This window comes from Gymnodraco acuticeps, unplaced genomic scaffold (assembly GCF_902827175.1).
Source record: "Gymnodraco acuticeps unplaced genomic scaffold, fGymAcu1.1, whole genome shotgun sequence".
NCBI lineage: Eukaryota > Metazoa > Chordata > Actinopteri > Perciformes > Bathydraconidae > Gymnodraco > Gymnodraco acuticeps.
In genome coordinates this window covers 1,407,509-1,428,856 of record NW_022992090.1, presented here as the reverse complement: position 1 = coordinate 1,428,856, position 21,348 = coordinate 1,407,509, and the positions used below count along the sequence as shown (strand labels likewise).

At 41.7% G+C, this 21,348-nt stretch overlaps 1 protein-coding gene across 3 annotated transcripts in view; it reads left to right on the top strand.

Moving 5' to 3' along the window:
- The window catches only part of LOC117537447 (CUB and sushi domain-containing protein 3-like), a 268,893-nt gene that overhangs the window by 35,066 nt on the left and 212,479 nt on the right, over window positions 1–21,348 (top strand). For all 3 annotated transcript variants that reach the window (XM_034202669.1, XM_034202670.1, XM_034202668.1), the window contains exon 3: window positions 20,444–20,556. In XM_034202669.1, the coding sequence (XP_034058560.1) occupies window positions 20,444–20,556 (113 nt within the window). The remainder of the gene's footprint in view (window positions 1–20,443; window positions 20,557–21,348) is intronic.

Below are 21,348 nucleotides of genomic sequence, written 5' to 3'. Positions count from 1 at the left end.
CCATCATCTCATAACAGTTTCCAACTCACTCATGCATAAAATAAATTGTAATTACTGCTTGCTGTACCACTGTGAATACTTTGTTTGAAACCAGCAATGGCTTTTGCATTGAGCTGGATAAAACTAGATTAAATGCCAAAAGTGTCAGATTGCCAGATGCATAATTTAAATCATCCTTGAGATTTAAAGTTACAGTGACAAATTTAACAAACTTTTGACAACAATAGTGTCTCTTCTTGTATTACATATTTATTTCTTCTTGACAGATGTTCATCTTAACTAAGATGACATAAAGCCTAAACTCTACTTTTACTGGCTCAAATGTAAATGAAAGTTGAAGTGAATCATACCTCCCAAAGTCAGGTATTAAAATGGGAGTGTGATTTAGTAATAGTCTAGTGCAGTGGTTCTCAAACTTTTTCTCTCATTCCCCACTTTGAACAGGTGGGCCTTTTCAAGCCCCACCTGTTCCTCATCGCTCCAATAAAATGGTAGGCCAAGCTTAAAATTGTCAAATGTATCGTTCTATAACAGGGGTCTCCAACCTTTACTCAGTGTTTGAATTGGAGCATAGTCTCCTGGCGAAATTGTTACGTAAATGTGTGTGTCATCTGCATAGCTATGGTAACTTATTTTGTTGTTTTTCATTATCTGAGCCAGTGGTAGCATGTAGATGTTAAAGAGAAGAGGCCCCAAGATGGAGCCTTGAGGAACCCCACATGTCATATTTGTCAACTCAGATGTGTATTTACCTATAGAAACAAAGTTGTTTCTGTCCTTTAAGTAGGATTCAAACCAATTTAGAACTGTTTCCGAAAGTCCCACCCAGTTTTCCAGTCGGTCTAGTAATATGCTGTGGTCAACAGTGTCAAACGCAGCACTGAGATCTAATAATACTAACACTGAAGTTCTGCCACTGTCTGTGTTTAAGTGGATGTCATTAAAGACCTTTACAAGAGCAGTCTCAGTGCTGTGGTTTGGACGAAAGCCTGACTGGAACACATCGAAACAGTTATTTAAATGCAAGAAATTACTCAACTGTTGAAAAACAACTTTTTCAATGATTTTACCTAGAAATGGGAGGTTTGATATGGGCCTGTAATTGTTCATTACTGAAGCATCTAGATTATTCTTTTTTAAGAGCGGTTTAATGACTGCAGTTTTCAGGGCCTGTGGAAAAATACCTGAGTGAAGAGATTTGTTTACTATATGAAGTAGATCTGAGGCCATGCAAGGAAAAACATCTTAAATAAATCCTGTTGGAATAATATCAAGGCAGCAGGAGGAGGATTTCAGAAGTTGTATAATGTCCTCTAGGTTTTTATCATTAATCTGATGGAATTGTGTCATGGTGTTTGAATTGATGTTAAGTGGACACAGAGACAACACATTTGCTGTTCCTGATGCAGAGGCACTGACTGCTTGTCTGATTTTCTGAATTTTGTCAGTGAAGAAGGAGGCAAAATCATTGCACGCCCTGGTGGATAGAAATTCAGAGGTTACTGACACTGGGGGGTTAGTTAGTCTGTCGACGGTAGCAAACAAGGCACGTGCGTTGTTTTTGTTTTTGGTAATGATGTCAGAGAAGAACGATTGCGTTTTTCAATTCCAAATTATAAAGGCCAAGTCTCTCTTTATAGATTTCAATGTGAACCTGGAGATTTGTTTTTCGCCACCTGCGTTCAGCTTTTCGACATTCTCTTTTTTCTGTTTTCACGCTCATGGCCTTTCTCCATGGAGATATTTTCTTGCCAGACACTTCCTTTACCTTAGTTGGAGCAATGGCATCTATAACATTTTTTATTTTTGAATTAAAATGATCTACTAGCTCATTTACTGAGATGTTAGCAGGGGCAAGTGTGGAAGAAAAATTCTGAGTAAACATTTCCCTAGTGTTTTCAGTTAAATATCGCTTTGTGGTTACCTTTTTTTGAACATTTTTGTGAACAGAAATAGAGCTCTCAAAGAAAACACAGGAATGGTCAGAGAGTGCAACATCAGTCACCACAACCTTAGAGATATTCAGACCCTTTGAGATAATTAAGTCCAGAGTGTGCCCCTTATTGTGCGTACATACAACTGCAACGAAAGTAACAAACACAATGCAATATCCTTTTCAATTTCAAAGAACACAAATTGGGTTATTTACAGGTGTTGTTTTGTGTGGTAGAGGGTCGCTTTCATTGATGCGTTTTGCACCCCGGGCGAGCCGTTGTTTTGATATTCCACCAGTGTGAAAAAAAAAATAAGAATTTTATTTTTTTTAAATAAAAATTATTTTTTTATTTTGTATTTCGTGACCCACCTATCACATCTCTGCCCCCACACTTTGAGAAACGCTGGTCTAGTGTCTAACAAATCTTACTCATAAGCTCCTTTTGTCTGAGGGAAGCGCTGTAGTGTTTATTTGCTAATGACATTTTCCAACCATTCACAGAATGATTATGTTGCCAGAGCAACAGGTGGCAGTGAATGCCAGACGATGGAGATCTCTTTGTCGTTTTTTCTTAAAGACCTACTTGGGTCACAATGGGCATCTTTGGTTTTTAAGAACGATAAAACGCATACGATATTTTCAAGGCTCCATGAGAAAATACTGTAAAAATGTAAGGCTGTTTTTGATTCATTCAGAATGACTTCTTGTGCCGTAGTCAGTGTTTTAATTCCCATGGTTTTAGCTGTTGCTTGTATATATTTTTAATTAGTGGTGCACGATAATTATCGGCCCGATAATTATCGGTCCGATATTAGGAATTATGATGTCATCCCGATAAACCCGATATAAGTATTAATAGCCCCGATAATATACAATATATTTTTTGGGTAAAAAAAATACTGCGGTGTAGGTGGATTGGGATGAGGGGCGCTTGTTTTTCACTCGGCTCCTCCCGTTTTGCCAGTACTGTGGTATTAGTGGTTTAGGAAGAGGGGAGTTTTGCAAAAATCCAGCGCTCCCTAACTCATGCCTGGCTGTGACGTAAATGGTGTGTGGTCGTGGAGCCAGGACAGTAAACAAACATGTCGTCGGTAGTATGGGACTATTTCAAAGTTTCAGAGTTAGATAGTTCGCTTGCTATTTGTATTAACAAATGCAATGCAGAAGTTCCACGAGGAGGGAAAAAGGCAACGAGGTATAATACTTCAAACCTGATTAGTCACCTGAAACATCGCCATCGCTACGATGGTGTGTTAAAAGCGTACGAAGACGCCTGCGCTGCTAAACTAGCGGTGAATCCAAAGCCAGCTGCAAAGGCACCGGGGCTTTTACCTATCGACGAGGCTTTTGAAAAAGGCAAGAACTTTATTTGGGAAAATAAATATGGTCACTTTGAGGAGTCAAAACTGTTCTTGGCTTTGTTTTGTTCATAGTAGTAATGCTCATGTCATTTGCTCACTACTAGTCTTTTTTTTACCACCAGGTGTGCAAAAACTACAGGTACATTTAATATATATTATATTATTATCAGTTATCGGTATCGGTCTTGAGAAGCAGGAAGTTATCGGTATCGGTTTCAAAAAAACAATATCGTGCATTCCTAATTACACCTACATTATCGTAACCGACACAGTACGACTTGAGACATTACCTGTCTGAATCAGAAATATGTCTAAGGACTGCAGAATTAAACACACTGCCTAGACTCTCACTTCCTAATCCTTCTCACAGACTTCCTTAGAAGACATGTTCCCCTCATGAACACTGACCCAAAGACATCCTTATTCCCGTGCTATTTTCTGGACAACTGTGCAATCAATCAATCAATCAATCAATGTTTATTTATATAGCCCAATATCACAAATGTTACATTTGTCTCAGTGGACTTTACAGTTTGTACAAAATATCAGTATGACAATACGACACCCTCTGTCCTTAGACCCTCACATCGTACAAGGAAAAACTTCCGGAGAAAACCCACAGTTTAAAGGGAAAAATGGGAGAAACCTCAGGGAGAGCAACAGAGGAGGGATCCCTCTCCCAGGACGGACAGACGTGCAATAGATGCCGTGTGTAAATTGAAAAGATAATACATTTGCAACATAGGTAGTCCAAATGTTTGGAAATGCATGTGTGTATAATAGGAAGATGAATCCACGAGGATATCCATCCAGGACCTATGATCCAGGACCACAGCCACGACTCAAGATCCAGGGCTCGCGATCCAGGACAGAGGAGCGCAGGATCATCCATGACTCCGGATCCCGGCGTATATAGACACCAAAAAGAAAGACATTTGGGGAAGCTGGGTTAATCGGAACATGAGAGTACACAGGTATAGACAGAGAGAAGGAAGAAGTAAGATGTCCCCCGACAAACTAAGCCTATATCAGCAAAACTAGGGGCTGGATCTAATCAGCCCTAACTATAAGCTTTATCAAAAAGGAAGGTCTTAAGCGCACTCTTAAAAACGGATAGGGTGTCTGCCGCCCGAACACAAACTGGAAGCTGATTCCACAAATGTGGAGCTTGATAAGAAAAGGCTCTGGCTCCCATTGTACTTTTAGAGACTCTAGGAACAACCAACAACCCTGCATTCTTGGAACGCAATGCCCTAGTAGGACAGTAGGGTATAATGAGTTCTTTAAGGTAAGATGGCGCCTGCCCATTAAGGGCTTTGTAGGCGAGAAGAAGAATTTTAAATTCTATCCTGTGTTCTATAGGGAGCCAGTGTAAGGCAGCCAGAACAGGAGTAATGTGGTCCCTTTTCCTAACTCTGGTTAGTACACGAGCCGCAGCATTTTGAATCAGCTGAAGCGACTTGACTGACTTCTTGGTACACCCTGATAATAAAGAGTTACAATAATCCAGCCTTGAAGTAACAAATGCATGGACTAGTTTCTCTGCATCGTTTTGAGGCAAGATATGCCTGATTTTTGCAATGTTACGTAGATGGAAGTAGGCGGTCCTTGAAATTGATTTTATGTGGGCGTTAAAGGATAAATCCTGATCAAATATAACACCAAGATTCCTTACAGTCTCACTGGAGGCCAAATTAATGCCATCCATAGTTAGTATATCCTTAGATAATTTGTTTCGTAGATTCTTCGGGCCAAGTACAATAACTTCAGTTTTGGTCGTGTTTAACATCAAAAAGTTTAAGGTCATCCACGTTTTTAAGTCCTTAAGGCAGTCTTGAATTTTATTTAGATGATTAATTTCATCAGGCTTGATTGATAAATATAGTTGAGTATCATCCGCATAACAATGAAAGTTTACAGAATGATTCCTTATAATATTGCCTAACGGAAGCATATATAATGTGAACAAAATAGGTCCGAGCACTGAGCCCTGTGGCACTCCATGGCTAACTTTGGTTTGCGTGGAAGATTCATCATTGACACGTACAACTGAGAGCGTTCAGATAGATAGGACCTAAACCAGTCTAAAGCAGTTCCCTGTATGCCAACTAAGTGCTCTAGTCTTTGCAATAAGATATCATGGTCGATAGTATCAAATGCAGCACTGAGATCGAGCAAAACAAGAATAGAGACACGTCCCTTGTCAGAGGCTATTAGAATGTCATTTGTGACTTTAACCAGAGCTGTCTCTGTGCTATGATGTGCAATCTAAGGAAGGATTTAACCCTCTGAGACCCACGGGGCTGTATACGATCCCAAATATCACGTTGTGTTCAAAGCGTCATAACTTCTCAGCTGTTTCAGCTGAGAAGTTTGTGTTTTTCCTCTTTTCCTCTTAAACTTTTCTGTTTGTTTTATAGATGTATTCTCATCCACCATCTTTGTTTATGACGTAAAGAGTGTAAGAGTCGCGTTTCTGAATCGGACACTCTGAGTGGATGCAGTCAAAGCCAATCAGAGTCTGATTCAGAGGGTTGCCTGTCAGTTCCGTTGTTATGTGTACTGAAACCATGGATGTATAATAAGAACTGGATACAGCGTGGGAGGCGGGCTCTCGTTCTTTCCTATGAGAGCTGCTCATTGGCGCATGAGGACAAAATGGCCCAACTTTTGAGAGAGCGAAACATCACAGATTACCCATCATGCCTGGCTGTCAGAGCAGAAGAACCCGTATGTGCGCTCACAGAGCATGCGCCCCTTAAGCCCCGCCCCCGGAGCTCCCACTCTCGGCTCAGTAGAATGAATGGAGACAGAAAATAAATCCATAGTTACGGCTGTAACTACGGTTCTATGAGTCCCGGATGACCGCCAGAGGCAATGCTTTAGCACTGGATATATCCATCGCACGCATGCGCAGTTCGAGTACCTAATAACAAGTCACATGTGACTCATGTGACACCGGCTACATAGGTCGGCGTCATTAGCGGATCGGTTCCCAGAATCTTCTCGCAAGCACACAAGAATTCCGAGTGACAGGATATTCTGGCGGTCCTCCGGGACTCATAGAACCGTAGTTACAGCCGTAACTATCATTCTATTTTGTCCCTATTGACCGCCAGAGGCGGTGCTTTTAGCACTGGATGACTTATACCAACCATGACATGAAGAATCCAAACACTTGCTTACCTAGCTGGAAGCAGCGGAGCTCGGCAACAGGACCACGCCCAAAGGATGGGGAGTGGCGACATTGACCCGGTAGAACCTGGAGAATGTGCCAGACGATACCCACAACACCGCGGCGCAGATGGTCTCAAGGTGGCACCCCTCTCAGGGCAGCCCAAGACGTTGAGATGCTCCTTGTAGAGTGGCATCTCACCCCTGATGGCGGGGGGCGGGCACTGGCCCCATAGGCATGTGAGATGGTATCCACAACCCAGTAGGACAGCCGCTGCTTGGAGAGAGCACAACCCTTTCTCGTGCCGCCATGGCAAATTAAGAGCTGCTCTGACTGTCGTATACGGGCCGTAGCCTCAATATACGCCCATAGGGCACGCACAGGGCACAGCAACTCAGGCGTGCCGTTCTTGCGTGGGACGTTAAAGCGCGCCAGCTGGATAGGCCGATTTGGAGTGGGCTAGTGGAAGCACCTTGGGCAGATTCGGCCAGAGGGCAACACCCGAGCCATCGGAGTTCCACCTCAGGCATGTATCGCTCACGGAGAGGGCATGTAGCTCTCCAACCCGTTTCCCTGAGGTTATGGCAAGCAGAAATGCTGCCTTCAAGGACAGCCACTTAAGCCCCACCTGGGCCAGGGGCTCGAAGGGAGGAGATGACAGGGCATCCAGCACTAGGGGTAGGTCCCAAGCCGGAGCCCTCGGGGTGCTAGGGGGACACTGCCCACTGCCTCAGTATGCCCAGGAGCCGGAGGAACTAAATGTAAGGCACCATCTTGCCTAGCATGAAGGTGGGAAATGTCGTCCACACGACGAGGTGTCAGGGAAAAGCAGCCGACGACCGGCCCCGGGGCTTCAGGGCCTCGCCCCCCCCGGCCTCTGGAGCCCCTTGGGGGTGTCATGGTTTTGGACTTTTGTCCCGCTCAGGAAGAGGGACACCAACCTGTGGCGCCCCACTGTGGCGCCGTCGACTCCCACATGTCGGGTAGAGATAGCAGCCATATAGACCTTCAAAGTGGAGTGAGAACGACCACTATCCAGAAGGGACTGCAGAAACTCTAAAATGGTGACCACAGAGCAATGCTCCGGATTCTCGGCCTTACCCAAACACCAGTGGGAGAAGAGCTTCCATTTGCACATGTACTGTGCACGAGTGGATGGTACATCCTCATGTAAATGGCAATTTATTGAGTTCATTTTTATTTATCGTACGATAAGTCAATGAATTGCTTATCACGACAAAACAGTGGAAACAAACATGTGTTTGATTTTCATTAGTGAATGAAACTTTATAGTCTGTGTCCAATATTGTGTATTTGTATTGTAACGATCACAAAGGGAGTCGGAAACAGGCTGCTAGTTATTAGGCTTTAATAACTCTTCTTCTTTACAGATGATCACAGATTCAGGAACAGCTTGTGGGTTCAACCTCACACTCCACTCACACTAACACTAACTTCTACACATACCCATATATATAACAGTGTCTATGTCACAACTTCCCGCCCTCCCCCGTCTGCTCCCCCAACCACAGGCCCGCACCTCAACCAGCATCACTGTGCAGCTCTATGATTGGCAGAGAGACGGGGGATGCCTGAGTGACACCCTCAGCATCTTATACAGGGTCGCTACAATATTGTATATATATCCTATATATATGCTAAGGTCCCGCTACTGACACGATAGCAGTAATTTAGTGCGCATATGTGTAATTAAACCCATGATATCAAAATCTCACTCCAGCCAGGTACCCAAAGTTGGCAACCCTGTAGAAGTACAAAATGGCACAGCAAGGGCAACTCCTGGGAGAGGGAGCGGAAACGCTGCCGTCACCAAAAAAGTTAAAGCCAAATAGTAAACAAGACAGAAATCAGGACAGATTAGCTGGGAGAGGGAGCGGAAACACTGCCATCACCGACCAAGCCGACACCAACCTGTCCGTCGAAGTTTTCCGCGTAGCCGGCCACAGCTCCTGGGGGACGGGTAGCCCGTAGCCCCGACTGGAATAGTCGCGAAACTTCATGCAGCCGGATGTATGCGGGGCAATCCTTAGATCTTACGTTGATTTACAGACGTCTCTTTCCCAATGTTAGTCAATGGGAAAAAGTATTTTGGAAATTGTAGTACCGCCGTTTGGACACAACTAATATTTTCACTTCCAAGCGCACTTCCTGGGGGCTTGACTGAAATGAGAGCCGGTATAATTCCACGCGCAAATACAAAATAAAAGTTGGAATACGTTCTTTTAGTGTCTTAAAAGTAGACTGAGGTATGGCAAGGAAGTTTACTACAGCTAAGGCTTTGGAGCTGATTTTTCAATGTGACGATGTCGATGAAAATTCAGACGAATCTGCTCAGCATGCCATGTGTGATTGTGGACATGATATATATCATGTGTAGTCTTCAACATTGGCAGGACAAAAAATGACAATTCCTGGCAAAAAAACGCCCATGGACACTGCCCAAAAGAATGGGCATAACTGATGAACATAATACGTTGTGATACAATGATAATAAATGTGTGCAAATGTCTGTGTTGAATGTTTCTTTCAATGTTATGGTTAGCAGTTATTTTTAATGAAATAAGTAAAAATTCAAGCTCCGTTTTTTATTCATGGGCAAATATCCCCTATTATAGTGTATATAAGTCTCTAATGAGTGACACATATCATTAGCTGAGGTTGTGCTGATTTATAAGGCAAAACACAAAAATATACAAAAACGGAAATGTCCTATGTGGATCTCTGGGTCTTTATGAGTTTCAGTTTCATGGCTAAACTATTTTTATGGAATTTTATTCTCATTGCTTGTAATCATGGCAGATACTCTTTGATTTATTTCAGGTATACTGTTGTGACAATTGTAGGAGAGTAAAGAAAACTTACTCTGTGGTCTTAACACCGCATCTGTTTTCGCCCTCTCTTTCTCTAGCACATGTTGCCATAGCAGCACATCATTTTCCTTTCCCAGTGTTTCCCCACTGGTTTTTGTGTGACTATGGTGGGTGGCCCTTGGACCCTGTGGGATGCATGCTCCTCCACAAGAAAAGTGTATACATGCATCAATTAAGAGGTTAAGCCTATGAATCTTCGCCTACGTCGCCAGGCCTTAAAACTGCCAAAGTGCCTAGTCACCAGTGTCTAGTGTTATATAGGAAACACTGCTATCATGTGACACAGAGCAAAGAGTTTGTTCAATGTTTTTATTAATTGGCTAAACTAGTTCAGTGTTATTATCCTGACATTTTAAGTAACCATATCTGGTCAAGGCATGTTATGGCGCCTTTCCACTGCAGCGGGTAGCCCCGTTTAAGCGTCCTTAACCGTCCTCAAGCGGCCAGGCCGGTTTTTGGTGGCGTTTCCATATAGCCTAGTACCGGCCAGCCAACACACTCTCACTCCCTAAGCGTCCAGGAGCGACGTTTGGTCAGTGTCCGTGGCGTCCAGTTGTGACGCTCCTAGGCTCCTTCAGCGTCATAAAGGGACGCAAATAGCTTTCAACTGATTGCAATGTATTCCCATCTGCGGCGGGATTTGACGCTCATGGAAGCAGGGCATTCGTTTGTGTCGGCTGCCCTTAAAGGCAATGTGAGCGTCCATTCCCATTGGATAACGGAGAATTGTACACCCGGAAGTAAGTATTCCTCTTACTGTCGATTGATTTTACAGTGATATCTGCACTACTCATTGACTAAAAAACACCAGATTATCCTTGATAATTACCCAACATTGATTGGTTTAAATTGTGTGCAATGCTTTTGTATTTTTCCCCTTCGATTCGGAGAAACAAATATTTTTTCGGAGTAAAGGATGGCAGAAGACACTACACTACCCAGAATCCCCAGCTATCATTTGGACTACACCATGTGCTCTGTTTGACAAACCCCGTTTTTTTTCACCATTCATTCCAATGGCTGGCGTCTATGTCACGTGATCTTCAAATTTCTCCCTGCAGAAAAAGAAAACATGGCCGAACTTCGTTTTATTCTCGGTGGAAAATGCCAATTTTAAAGTTAGTTTGGCCATTAAAAAGCGTTTTGATGTCATTTGATGCGAGAAATATGAGTTGTTATTTCAGATTATGTGTGCAGTGGATGTCCATGATCTTTAGTTTGCTAGTTATTACGAAGATTACTTCAGGAAATCGCGACGTTTTCATTGTTACCAAGGTGGTTGCTATCGATATTATTTCTGTTATGTTGTGTAACTGTTTAATGGTGTTATCTTTATTGCTACCCCCTTCCCCGTCAATGTATAGTGTTGGTCCACAGCGCAAACATATTAGTTTAACAAAATCCGCATCTAAAGATAGCCTACGTTATTTTCCCCTGTGCAATTTCAGTCTCACATCTCACAGCACATCGTCATTAACAAATACCGGAAACAGACCGAAAACTTTTTTAAAAATAAAATAATACTTTATTCCGAGTGTGCTTGCTTTTCTCTTTGAAAGTCATCACATAACGGCATTGTAATACACGGTTCGGCTGCATTAAATATTACATATCTGCCGTAGTTTTGTATTTATAGAGCCCTGATGAGAAGACTTCTAGACAAACAAGAGGAACTGAAAACGTGACGTGGATCATAAATATATCAGCCATTAAACAACATCTTACATTTATTTTCACACAATACGTCTCCTTGCAGTATCAACACTAATTCGGCTGACTTTTATATTTGATCCAATTGGTAGATAGGCTGTATTTACACCATAAAGGTGCACAGCTGATATAAAGGGACACCTAGTGGTTAAAGCATGTTATTGAATTTCATTATTTGTATTATTAGATATTAATAGGATCCCTATAAAGTATATTCATTACTCGTTATTCTCTACTAATAGTTAATTAAAGACTGTATATAATGACTATTTTGCACATCCCTTTCAAGATTTTCTAAGGTTTATTGACATATCATATAGGCCTACACAACTATGGTGTAGTTCTGCAGTGAATGAAAAACTTGGGTCGCAGGTTCCTCAATAGTGCATTACAAGACATCTATCAATATTTGTGCATACCTCCAGCAATGTTAACTATGTTGAAGCACTTATTTTAACTGATATTATACATAATGTATTATACTCTTATAAGATGTATGTAGATATTTCATCTCCGGCCAAATGTTCCAACTTGGGATCAATAAAGTATATCTTATTTTAAGCTGATCGATGGCTACTGCCATATTTGCGAAATTTGCCTCTGAACCTTGACAAGTGCATGTTTCAGGCTTATCAATTAATCTAATGTTATCAATTAACAACAGGGGTCACAAACATAAGACCAGCTGTTAAATAAAGCTCTTCTGACCTTAGCTGGCATGTGTGTATATATATTAATGCTGCCCATTATGGGCACAAGCAATGTTCACCCATTTATTAATTATATGTTTTAAAATTGAGTGTTTCCTATCCCCTAAACCTCCAGGGATGTACACAGTTTAATACTGGCAACTTCTTATTATGGGAAATACGAAAACGTCTTTTAAAACTACAACTCCCAGTAGAGACGTGCCATAGATAGAGAACATGTTGCGAAACAGAATAGCCAGCATGTGTAGTTCTGGGGATGGGGTGGGGGTGGGGGGGACGCGGTGGACCCGTTCAAATCCAGTTTTGGACAGTCTGCCGTGCATGGTTCCATCCCATTTCAAGTGCTGTTCGAGAATCGGCGTAACCCTCGGAGCACACTCTCCAATCACAGAGCTTGAGGACTATCACGGGGTTTGTCAAACAGAGCACATGGTGTAGTCCAGGGGTACTCAAATACAAATCTTAAAGGTCCAAAATAAATGTTTCAATAAGACAAAGGTCCGTTTATCACGGTCATTCAAACTTTTAAACTATTACAACAAGATTCTTAACACGAGGTTGCAAAAACAAAAATAATCTGTATGCAGCAGTTTTCATTGTTATTGTGTCTGTGCTTGACCCCTCAGAGTCGCAGTGTAAGAGCTGCACAGTTTTTTTTCTTTTTGTCGCTGCTTTTAATTGAACTATTCATATCTTAGACTGCACTGTAACTTTTATCCATGTACTTTTTTCTTTTAATGTTTAATTGACAGCACTGTAACTTTTATCCATGTATTTTTTCTTTTAATGTTTATTTTATTAGCTTTTCTTTTTAATGACTGATTTTAAATGCCATTTTCTTAATCTCTTTCATTTTTTGTAAAGCACTTTGAATTGCCTTGTGTTGAAAAGTGCTATATAAATAAACTTGCCTTGCCTTGCCTTGCCTTGCCTTATGAATAAAGGCAGCTGCACCCTCTTTCATTCAGCATTCCCATTATTGCTTTATAAATGTATTCCCCCTTGTGTGTCCACTGAGGTTCGTCAGGCCCAACACATCTTCAACAAACTCCCCCTTTGCCTCATCATAAAAACTCACAAACACCAGCAACTGAGCATTGTCAGTGGTGTCAGTGGACTCACCCACAGCTAAGGAAATGCACTGTGCATTTTTTATTCCATCACAAAGCTGATGAATCAAATCACCAGCCAGTATTTATGTTCTTCTGGTTGCTGTGGAATCTGAGAGGGGGATTTGCTTGATTTTACCTGTTATTTCCTCTTTTTGTTTGCCTTCAACATGGTCTCCATCACTTCAGTCATGCATTATTTTATACTTCAGTTATTATCCAGTGGAAAGTCCTTACCTACTGGCCTAGTTCAATCAAAGTGGTTACTTTTTTTTGGCTGGGCAGTGTAGTTTTACACACCGTCTTATTTGACTTTCTCAGGACTTAAAACAGTTTTTTGGGGGCAGACCCCCTCAAAGAAAAAAATATATTTACACACGTAAGGTCATCATCTTAATAGTTGTGTATGCTCATCCGTGAGCAGAGCATCAAGTTGACATGTCTATTACAGCTGAATGCGGCGATTACCATTTTGTTCAGCAAAACGCCTCACAAACGTATTAAGATCAACAGCTTTAGTGCGTTTTGATTCAATGCTGAGTACAGCCAAACTGACAGTCTCTTCTCTGTCATTGTAGACCGCAAATACCTCATTCCTTCAGTGCTTGGGTCCGAATGCTTCTCGTTTTGCGCCGTCCAGTTCAAAATGAAATCGCCGCCAATCGTATGTCCACGCTCGCGCCAGGACCGGGGGAGGGGTTACATGACGTGCATCTTGTGCTGCATTCACTTGCACTCGGACATTAGAGACTTTCTCTCATAAATGTCCGATGAGCCACAACTTTTCTTTCAAAACAAAGCTGCCAACTGGGGTGGCAGCTGGGGTGTCAGTTGCCACCCCGGTAGGTGAAACTAGGCTACTAGCTACAGTACAGATGGAACTAGATGAGCTGTTAACTCTCGCTCTGAATTTATTTATTTTAAATTCTCGCTCTGACTTAGACAGGTTGAAAGAGACACACACATTTTTCCCACCCGCATTCCGCGAAGACCCGCCCTACTGTGCCTCTGATTCGCAGATTGTTTGGGGGGAAAAAACGCTGACTGGATGCTGAATGTGATTGGACCAAAGCGTTGACACACACAGGTGGAACACAGTGGAACAGTCAGACATGCAGAGCGCTGTTTGCAGTGGACATAGCGGATAATTTTGACTCGTTGCGAATGCGTTGTGGCGATGTCTCACATATAATACAGAGAGATAATACATATGAAAAGTATAATTTGCTCAGAGTCCGGAGACAGTGGTGGTTCGGTCCGGATCCGGACCGGAGTCCGTAGTTTGAGGATGCCTGGTGTAGTCTAAACGATAGCTGGGGATTGTGGGTAGTGTAGTGTATTCTGCCATCCTTTACTCCGAAAAAATATTTGTTTCTCCGAATCGAAGGGGAAAAATACAAAAACATTGCACACAATTTAAACCAATCAATGTTGTGTAATTAACAAGGATAATCTGGTGTTTTTTAGTCGATGAGTAGCGCAGATATCACTGTAAAATCAATAGACAGTAAGAGGAATACTTACTTCCGGGTGTACAATTCTCCGTTATCCAATGGGAATGGACGCTCACATTGCCTTTAAGGGCAGCCGACACAAACGAATGCCGTGCTTCCATGAGCGTCAAATCCCGCCGCAGATGGGAATACATTGCAATCAGTTGAAAGATATTTGCGTCCTTTTATGACGCTGAAGGAGCCTAGGAGCGTCACAACTGGACGCCACGGACACTGACCAAACGTCGCTCCTGGACGCTTAGGGAGTGAGAGTGTGTTGGGCTAGCGGGTACTTTTTCCCTCTTTTTCCCAATATGGCCTAGCTGCGGCCGCGGCCAGTACACGGCGGTACACGATGGTACACGACACGCCCACCTGACACTACGGTGGCTGAGAGGCATGGCAGATGAAAAGCGAATTGACGACAACTACGCCGCCTACGGTGGAGACCGTACATGGCATGTTATTGTAGCATTTTAAGCAACTAAATTAATAACCTATCCGTTTTAAGCAACTATTAGGCGTTTTAAGCCACTATTAGGCAAATAAATTAATAACCTATCCGTTTTAAGCAACCATTAGGCGTTTTAAGCAACTATTAGGCAAATAAATTAATAACCTATCCGTTTTAAGCAACTATTAGGCATTTTAAGCAACTAAATTAATAACCTATCCGTTTTAAGCAACTATTAGGCAAATCAATTAATAACCTATCCGTTTGAGAACCCCTTGGAACCCCTTATCCCATTTTGATGGTTGACATCTCATTTGAACAGTGAAAGCCAGAATATTGTAAAAATGCTTACCAATGATGTATTAATAATAGGATATATATAGCGCCTTTCATGAGACCCAAGGTCCCTTTAAAAAGAAGAACAGGAGTAGAAACAAACATAACAAAAGGCAGTCAGACAAAACAACAAATAGATTTGGGGCCAAAGGCCTTGGCAGACAGATGGGACTTGAGGGCCCTTTTGAAGGCATCAAGCGTGGGGATGTTGCAGATCTCCGCAGGGAGAGCGTTCCAGAGAGTGGGGGCTGCCATACTGAAGGCTCTGTCCCCGAAGGATCGCAGGTTGGTGCGGGGGGCCAGAGTCTGAAGACCGCAGGTTCCGGGGTAGAGCATGTGGGAATTGTATTGATTAAGCCAGTGTTTCATCGTGTACTTTCAACTGCAGTATATGGTCAGGCAAGTTCAGCATTCACTGTGATGTATATAAAATATGACACTGATACCGTTTTCCTCAATGAACATTTATTGAACAGAACATCAAATGGAAAATCAGAGCTGGTCAACTTAAAAAAATATTGAATAAATAATAAACTCCTCGGAATCTTTCACAAGTCCTTCAGCCTTTGGTGCGCTTCCTCACTCATGTTCTTGGCGAGGTCATGAGAACAAAGTTCCATCTTACTGATAAGACAAGATGGTATAAAGAAGTCATATGTAATATTATAAAATCACATGCATCAGGGGTTGTACACTTTAATGTGTCCATTCACTAACCGACTCTTTAGGAAGGAAGCTGTAAGGCCTCTTGTTATAGGAGTGGTCCTCATCAGTGTCCAGGGGCATCTGTAGACAGTCAACCATTATTTTGATAGTGCTTTACATGCATGGTTCAACTCCTCCAAAAATGATCCAGGCTCGATTCAGAATGACACAGTACCACACAAAACAAATGTTGCATATACCATAAGTTCTATGTAGTATGTGTTTTAGGAGTAGTAACCCATTCTGAAACAGGCACACAGGGTCATAGATACGTTGAGCGATACACTGACCATGGTGCTGCTTGCATGCGTCCTTTTACGACTGATCCTGAATTGTCGCTAAGGGTCGCCCTGCCTTCCTCACTATAGTGAGCAAACCTCTTTCCATACCTGCAATTAAGACACATTTTCTTCACCAGAAGGTTGAATTTTAGAGCCAGGTGTTCACCCCCAAATCTTCTTGATAATACAATTACAATTTAAAATGTTTTTGTAGCACTGCAGCATACCCTTCCAGTCCAAAGTTTTCCACCAGGATAACACACCACCACCTTCTCAGGAGAGACATGTCATGCTAAAGAAAGAGCATCAATTTTCATTAAGTTTGTTATAGAATTTTAATGTGACTTCTTTCCTTAATACTTACAATGCTGAAGTCAAAGCTGGCCTCCATGGCAAAATACCAGGCATACTGTAATGAGAATTGTATTAGCACATGCAAGACATAATGTACACGTGACGGCTTATAACTCAGTGAGAAAGTAGTCACACACCTCCAATAAAATGTGGAGGTGATAACGCCACAAGAAAGATGCACGAGAGGCCTACCTATATGTGAACATTCCTTAAATCCTTTTATTATTGCACACCTGTTTATTTGCAAGTGCATAATGTGAGAGAACATTGGGATTCAAACAGAACGTTTGTCAGGTCTAAGTGGTGGTGAATCACTATTGCATGTATTTACAAATGAAAGGTGTTAAGGAGCAATCAATTGTGCCATATCACGGCCTTATCCTTACTCACCATTATCATGAAGACACCACAGTCATTCCCATGGGTCTGCTTCGGAAGCCCCTGTATGAAGAAAAGTTAGTAAGAGCATAATAGCCAATTGTGACAATACGATAGTGACATTGCAAACACCTCAAAATCCAGAGCAGTCTTCTCTGTCCAGGATCCTGCAATGATTTTCTGTGCAACACCCCTGGGAAATGCTATTTGAAACAAGGTGTTTGTGCGAGAGCAATACATAATCATGTCACCAACAATAATATTTTTGACTATTAACTGAATTTTTGCAGATTGAATGTGTGATTATGCTCATATTGTGCCTACCCCAAATAAGGATACTATTCGAGCATTATTAACAATTCATAACCTGAATATAAATCTAATTTTTAATGTTCAATTTCTAATTCAAAATTAATTTACACCAAGGATGTCCTGGGGCACAGAAATAACACATGTAATGAGTGAGGCATTAAACACATCTAACAAGTAACATGTAATGTGATGAAGTATACAATGATCATATAGAATTATAGATTTACTTACCTCCATATTTCACAAGCGACCTCTGGTGGCTCTGCAAATGAGCCATCAGAGCAGGGTGTGACCCGGTCCTTTCACAAAATGGACACTGGAAGGTGTCCGAGTCCAATTTGTTGAGCTCTGGGCGTGCTCCATCACGGAGTGTTGTGTTGTTTGTCTATAGGTGAATAAAATAGAATACAATTTAAGTGACTTTAATATTGGAAATAGTTAACTCCTTAAACAAGCAGCAATGGACTGGCCTGTATAATCCTATGGGACAAAGCTGGTCATACTTCCTCAATTTCAGAAGGTAACCCTTTAATGCACAAAACAACCTCTAGATTTCACTGTGGTTCGAACAGAAAGCCCTTCAGCTAGTTTAAATGTCAGGCCTACAGCATAAACCCCATCTAAAAACAGAGGCTCTGTCCTAATTACCTGATTGCATCCACCTGGGTTACTTGGCTCTACCCAATAACTACCATTTAACTTTAAACCACACTTAAAATAATAATTATACATATTTACATGTCTACAGTATAGGAGCTAATACATGTTTTAAATAAAAAACATTCAAATGTGAAAGACACCTTCAATTAATATTTAAAACTTACATAAAATCAGATTCTTATAAAAATTAGAGTACATGCATGTTCAGTTAGCATATATGCTAAATTAACTGAACGTCGAGCATGTCAAGCTAAGATATATATATATATATATATAGCAAAATAAACACAATTACACTGCGCTAAACAGCCACATCGACAAACAAACGAGAACCTAAATAGTATGTAATTATATCTAAAACCACAATACGTTAAGTACCTGTACTCGGTGCGCCATGTTGTTTGTTGTCTGTAAACCTCACGTGTTGGGCGTGCTCTCTTCTGACCATATTTGGAAGTACAACTTTTCGCGGCCGCAGCTAGACCCTTCTCAGCCACCGTAGTGTCGTGTCAGGTGGGCGTGTCGTGTACCATCGTGTACCATCTTGTACTGGCCGCGGCCACAGCTAGACCCTTCTCCTTTTTCCGGCCTCATAAAATCGTGGTTCCCTCAGACCAGGGCCAGGGCTGAACTAGTGACGTCAACACTCTCGACTGCTGATTGGTCAGAGAGAATCGTCACAAGATTGCGCGCGAGTTCATCCCTAGCGTCGCATATATATCTAGAAGCAAGCTTGCAGCATTTTTATACACAGCATTTTGTAAACGGAGGAGCTACAAAAATGGCTACTTCTAAGAAAAGCACACCGTGGTCGACTGAGGAGGTGACGACGTTCCTTCATCTCATTGGGGATGATCAAATCCAGCGGGAGCTCGACGGAACAACGAGAAATGTGAACAAAAACAAAGCTGATCGCCCCGCCTACACTGCGTTGCTAGCCCAGGTCCTAAACTGTAATGGAAATGCGCCACGGCCTGGGCCGGCCAGCGAGGCAGCCCGAGGCCAGAGCGAGGACGCGTAGGGACGCTTAAACGGGGCTACCCCGCTGCAGTGGAAACGCGCCTTTAGTGTCATCTTGTACCTGCAATGCGCTCCTTGGTGGGTGGCATCAACCTTTTGTGTGAGTGTCTGCAGCTATACGGTTTCTTCTGTAGTTTTTTTGTTCTGCTCAGCCACCAATTAACCCCCTCCATGAATCCCATGACTTGGGCTAACTTTAAAGACGGCTTGGAACATCTGTTTCATTAAAAACAATTGTAAGTTAAACCATAAAAGTGACAATGTTAAAGTGCTACCTTTTTACTGTGCTTGCTGTTTTTGTTAAACACTCCAACAAAGACTTGTAGGGGATGCACAGGCTTGCCGCCACTTTTAATCTGACCATGTTGGCATGCAAATTCAGGGGAGTTCTCCTGTGACTGATTAAGTATCTAACAAGGTCGCATTTTAAGTTCTGTTTCCTCTTTTAAATGTATTCAAAATGGCATCATGTGGCAATTGACTTTTAGCAGCATCTTGGCATGCTGTGCAGTACCTGCAACAAAGGGTAATTATTTACTGCTAGGACCAGCACAGTTCACAGTGCTGTAATTGGAAACTATATTGAAGCTGTAAATACAGCACCCTCTTCCTTGCTGTCACAGGAGGAAGTTCTGTTTTTCCACACTCAAGCCACTACAGACATTATTCACCTAGCTTTTTGTCAAGTAGAGGTTCTGTCACACAAACAACCCTAAACTAGTAATGGAAAATAACAAGACAAAACTAGATGGCAGTAGAAAAAGGAGACATTCTGTCTTATGCAAACATTTTTCCCCATGCTACACAGCCTGGATTACAGCAGTGGAAGGTCGATAGAACATCAGCAACAGTTCCTGAAGAATGGGCAGCAACACATCTTGTTTATGACCTTGTGAAAGTGAATGGATTTGTTTGGATCTGCACCTAATTTGAAATGCAGTAATGAAGCAGTGTGTTACAATTCAACTGCCAGCACTCAAACCGCATCCAACAATGGGGAAGGTTTTAATCTCATAGTATGTTATTGCCAAACAATTTTCAGAGCAGATCTGTACACAAACTATACGCACAAACTCACAAGTGGTGTTAAGTTAATGACTGTTCAAAGACGTCAAACCTAAGTTATAGTTATTTTTGTTTGTCATTTAATTTCATCATTGTGTTAAGTGCACACATATCTCAATACAAATGTACAAAATGAACTGTCTTGTTCGCTATCAAATTTAAATAGAAATAATTCAGATGATGAAAAAACCCAGGTAGTGCTTTGATTTCTGCCTCTAAACCTTTCAGCAGTGTTTTCTTTTAAGGATCATTGCAATTGAGGAAAACCTGTGTGAAAACTAATAAATGTTTTTACCACACACTGCATTTCTTCTAATTTAAGCAGGTTTTGTTGCACTGTCGTCATTGACTTTATTAAAAATGGTTTTGCATTTAATTAGGCTCAAACTACAACTGCACAATGTCATTATATTATTAGCATATTAATGTGATTCCTGTCAATTTCAATCATGAATCCAGTAGCCTACTGAGTTGTCTTGTTTCTTATCTGCAGGTTAACAGGATTCACCATCCCTCCGCCTGTTACCAGTTCTGGCTCCATTTTTTCACTGAGGCTTACCAGTGATTTTGCAGTAAGCGCTCATGGATTTAAAGTTGTTTATGAAGGTAAGGAAAACATATTTTCTGCTCTATTACTTTTGTCGTTCATGATATCAATCCATTTGAATAAAAGGTTAAAGAAATTTCAGAGACATCGATGAGGATAGGTCTTTACTCAGAATAAAAATATATCTGAAGAACTATACCATATATATTTTTATGAAAGGGAGGTGTGATCCCACTAACCTCAACTGATTTCCTGTAGAACTTCCACTGTTGAGTTATGGAAACACGAGGTACCTCTATTAAGCAAATTAGTTTCATATTTTCCAAATCAACATCCCTTCCCCCAAGGTCCTGAACCTTTTCTGCAACTCCACAGGTGCATCTGAAATTGCATGGCAGATGGTGATGGGAATTAGTTGAACTAATGGAGTACAGCGCTTTCTATGTTGAAGCAGAGCTGAATGCAGTGGGGAGTTCTCTAAATTCCAACTCTTTTTCTGTGACATTTCCATCACCCCTATATGTTTTCCTACTTTGCTCCTTCATGAGAACTCCATCTCATCAATTTCACATTTTCTTTTTTTCCAATTCCTTTTATGATTAATTTGTTATTTAAGCATTCTTTCCTTTTCCTCCTTATCTCGCCATCTTACTATTGTATTCTCTCCTCCTTCTACCACCTGTCCATGTAGTTATTTTCTGAGCTGCTCTTCCTGCCAATATGCTTCCATTGTTTCTTTACCTTTTCAAATCCTTACCTTCTCCTGCTCAGACTGACTGACTCCATCCTCTAGCTTTAGTCCACCTCTCTTCCATGGTGTTGTTTTCTATCCCTCCCACCCCCTCCTCACC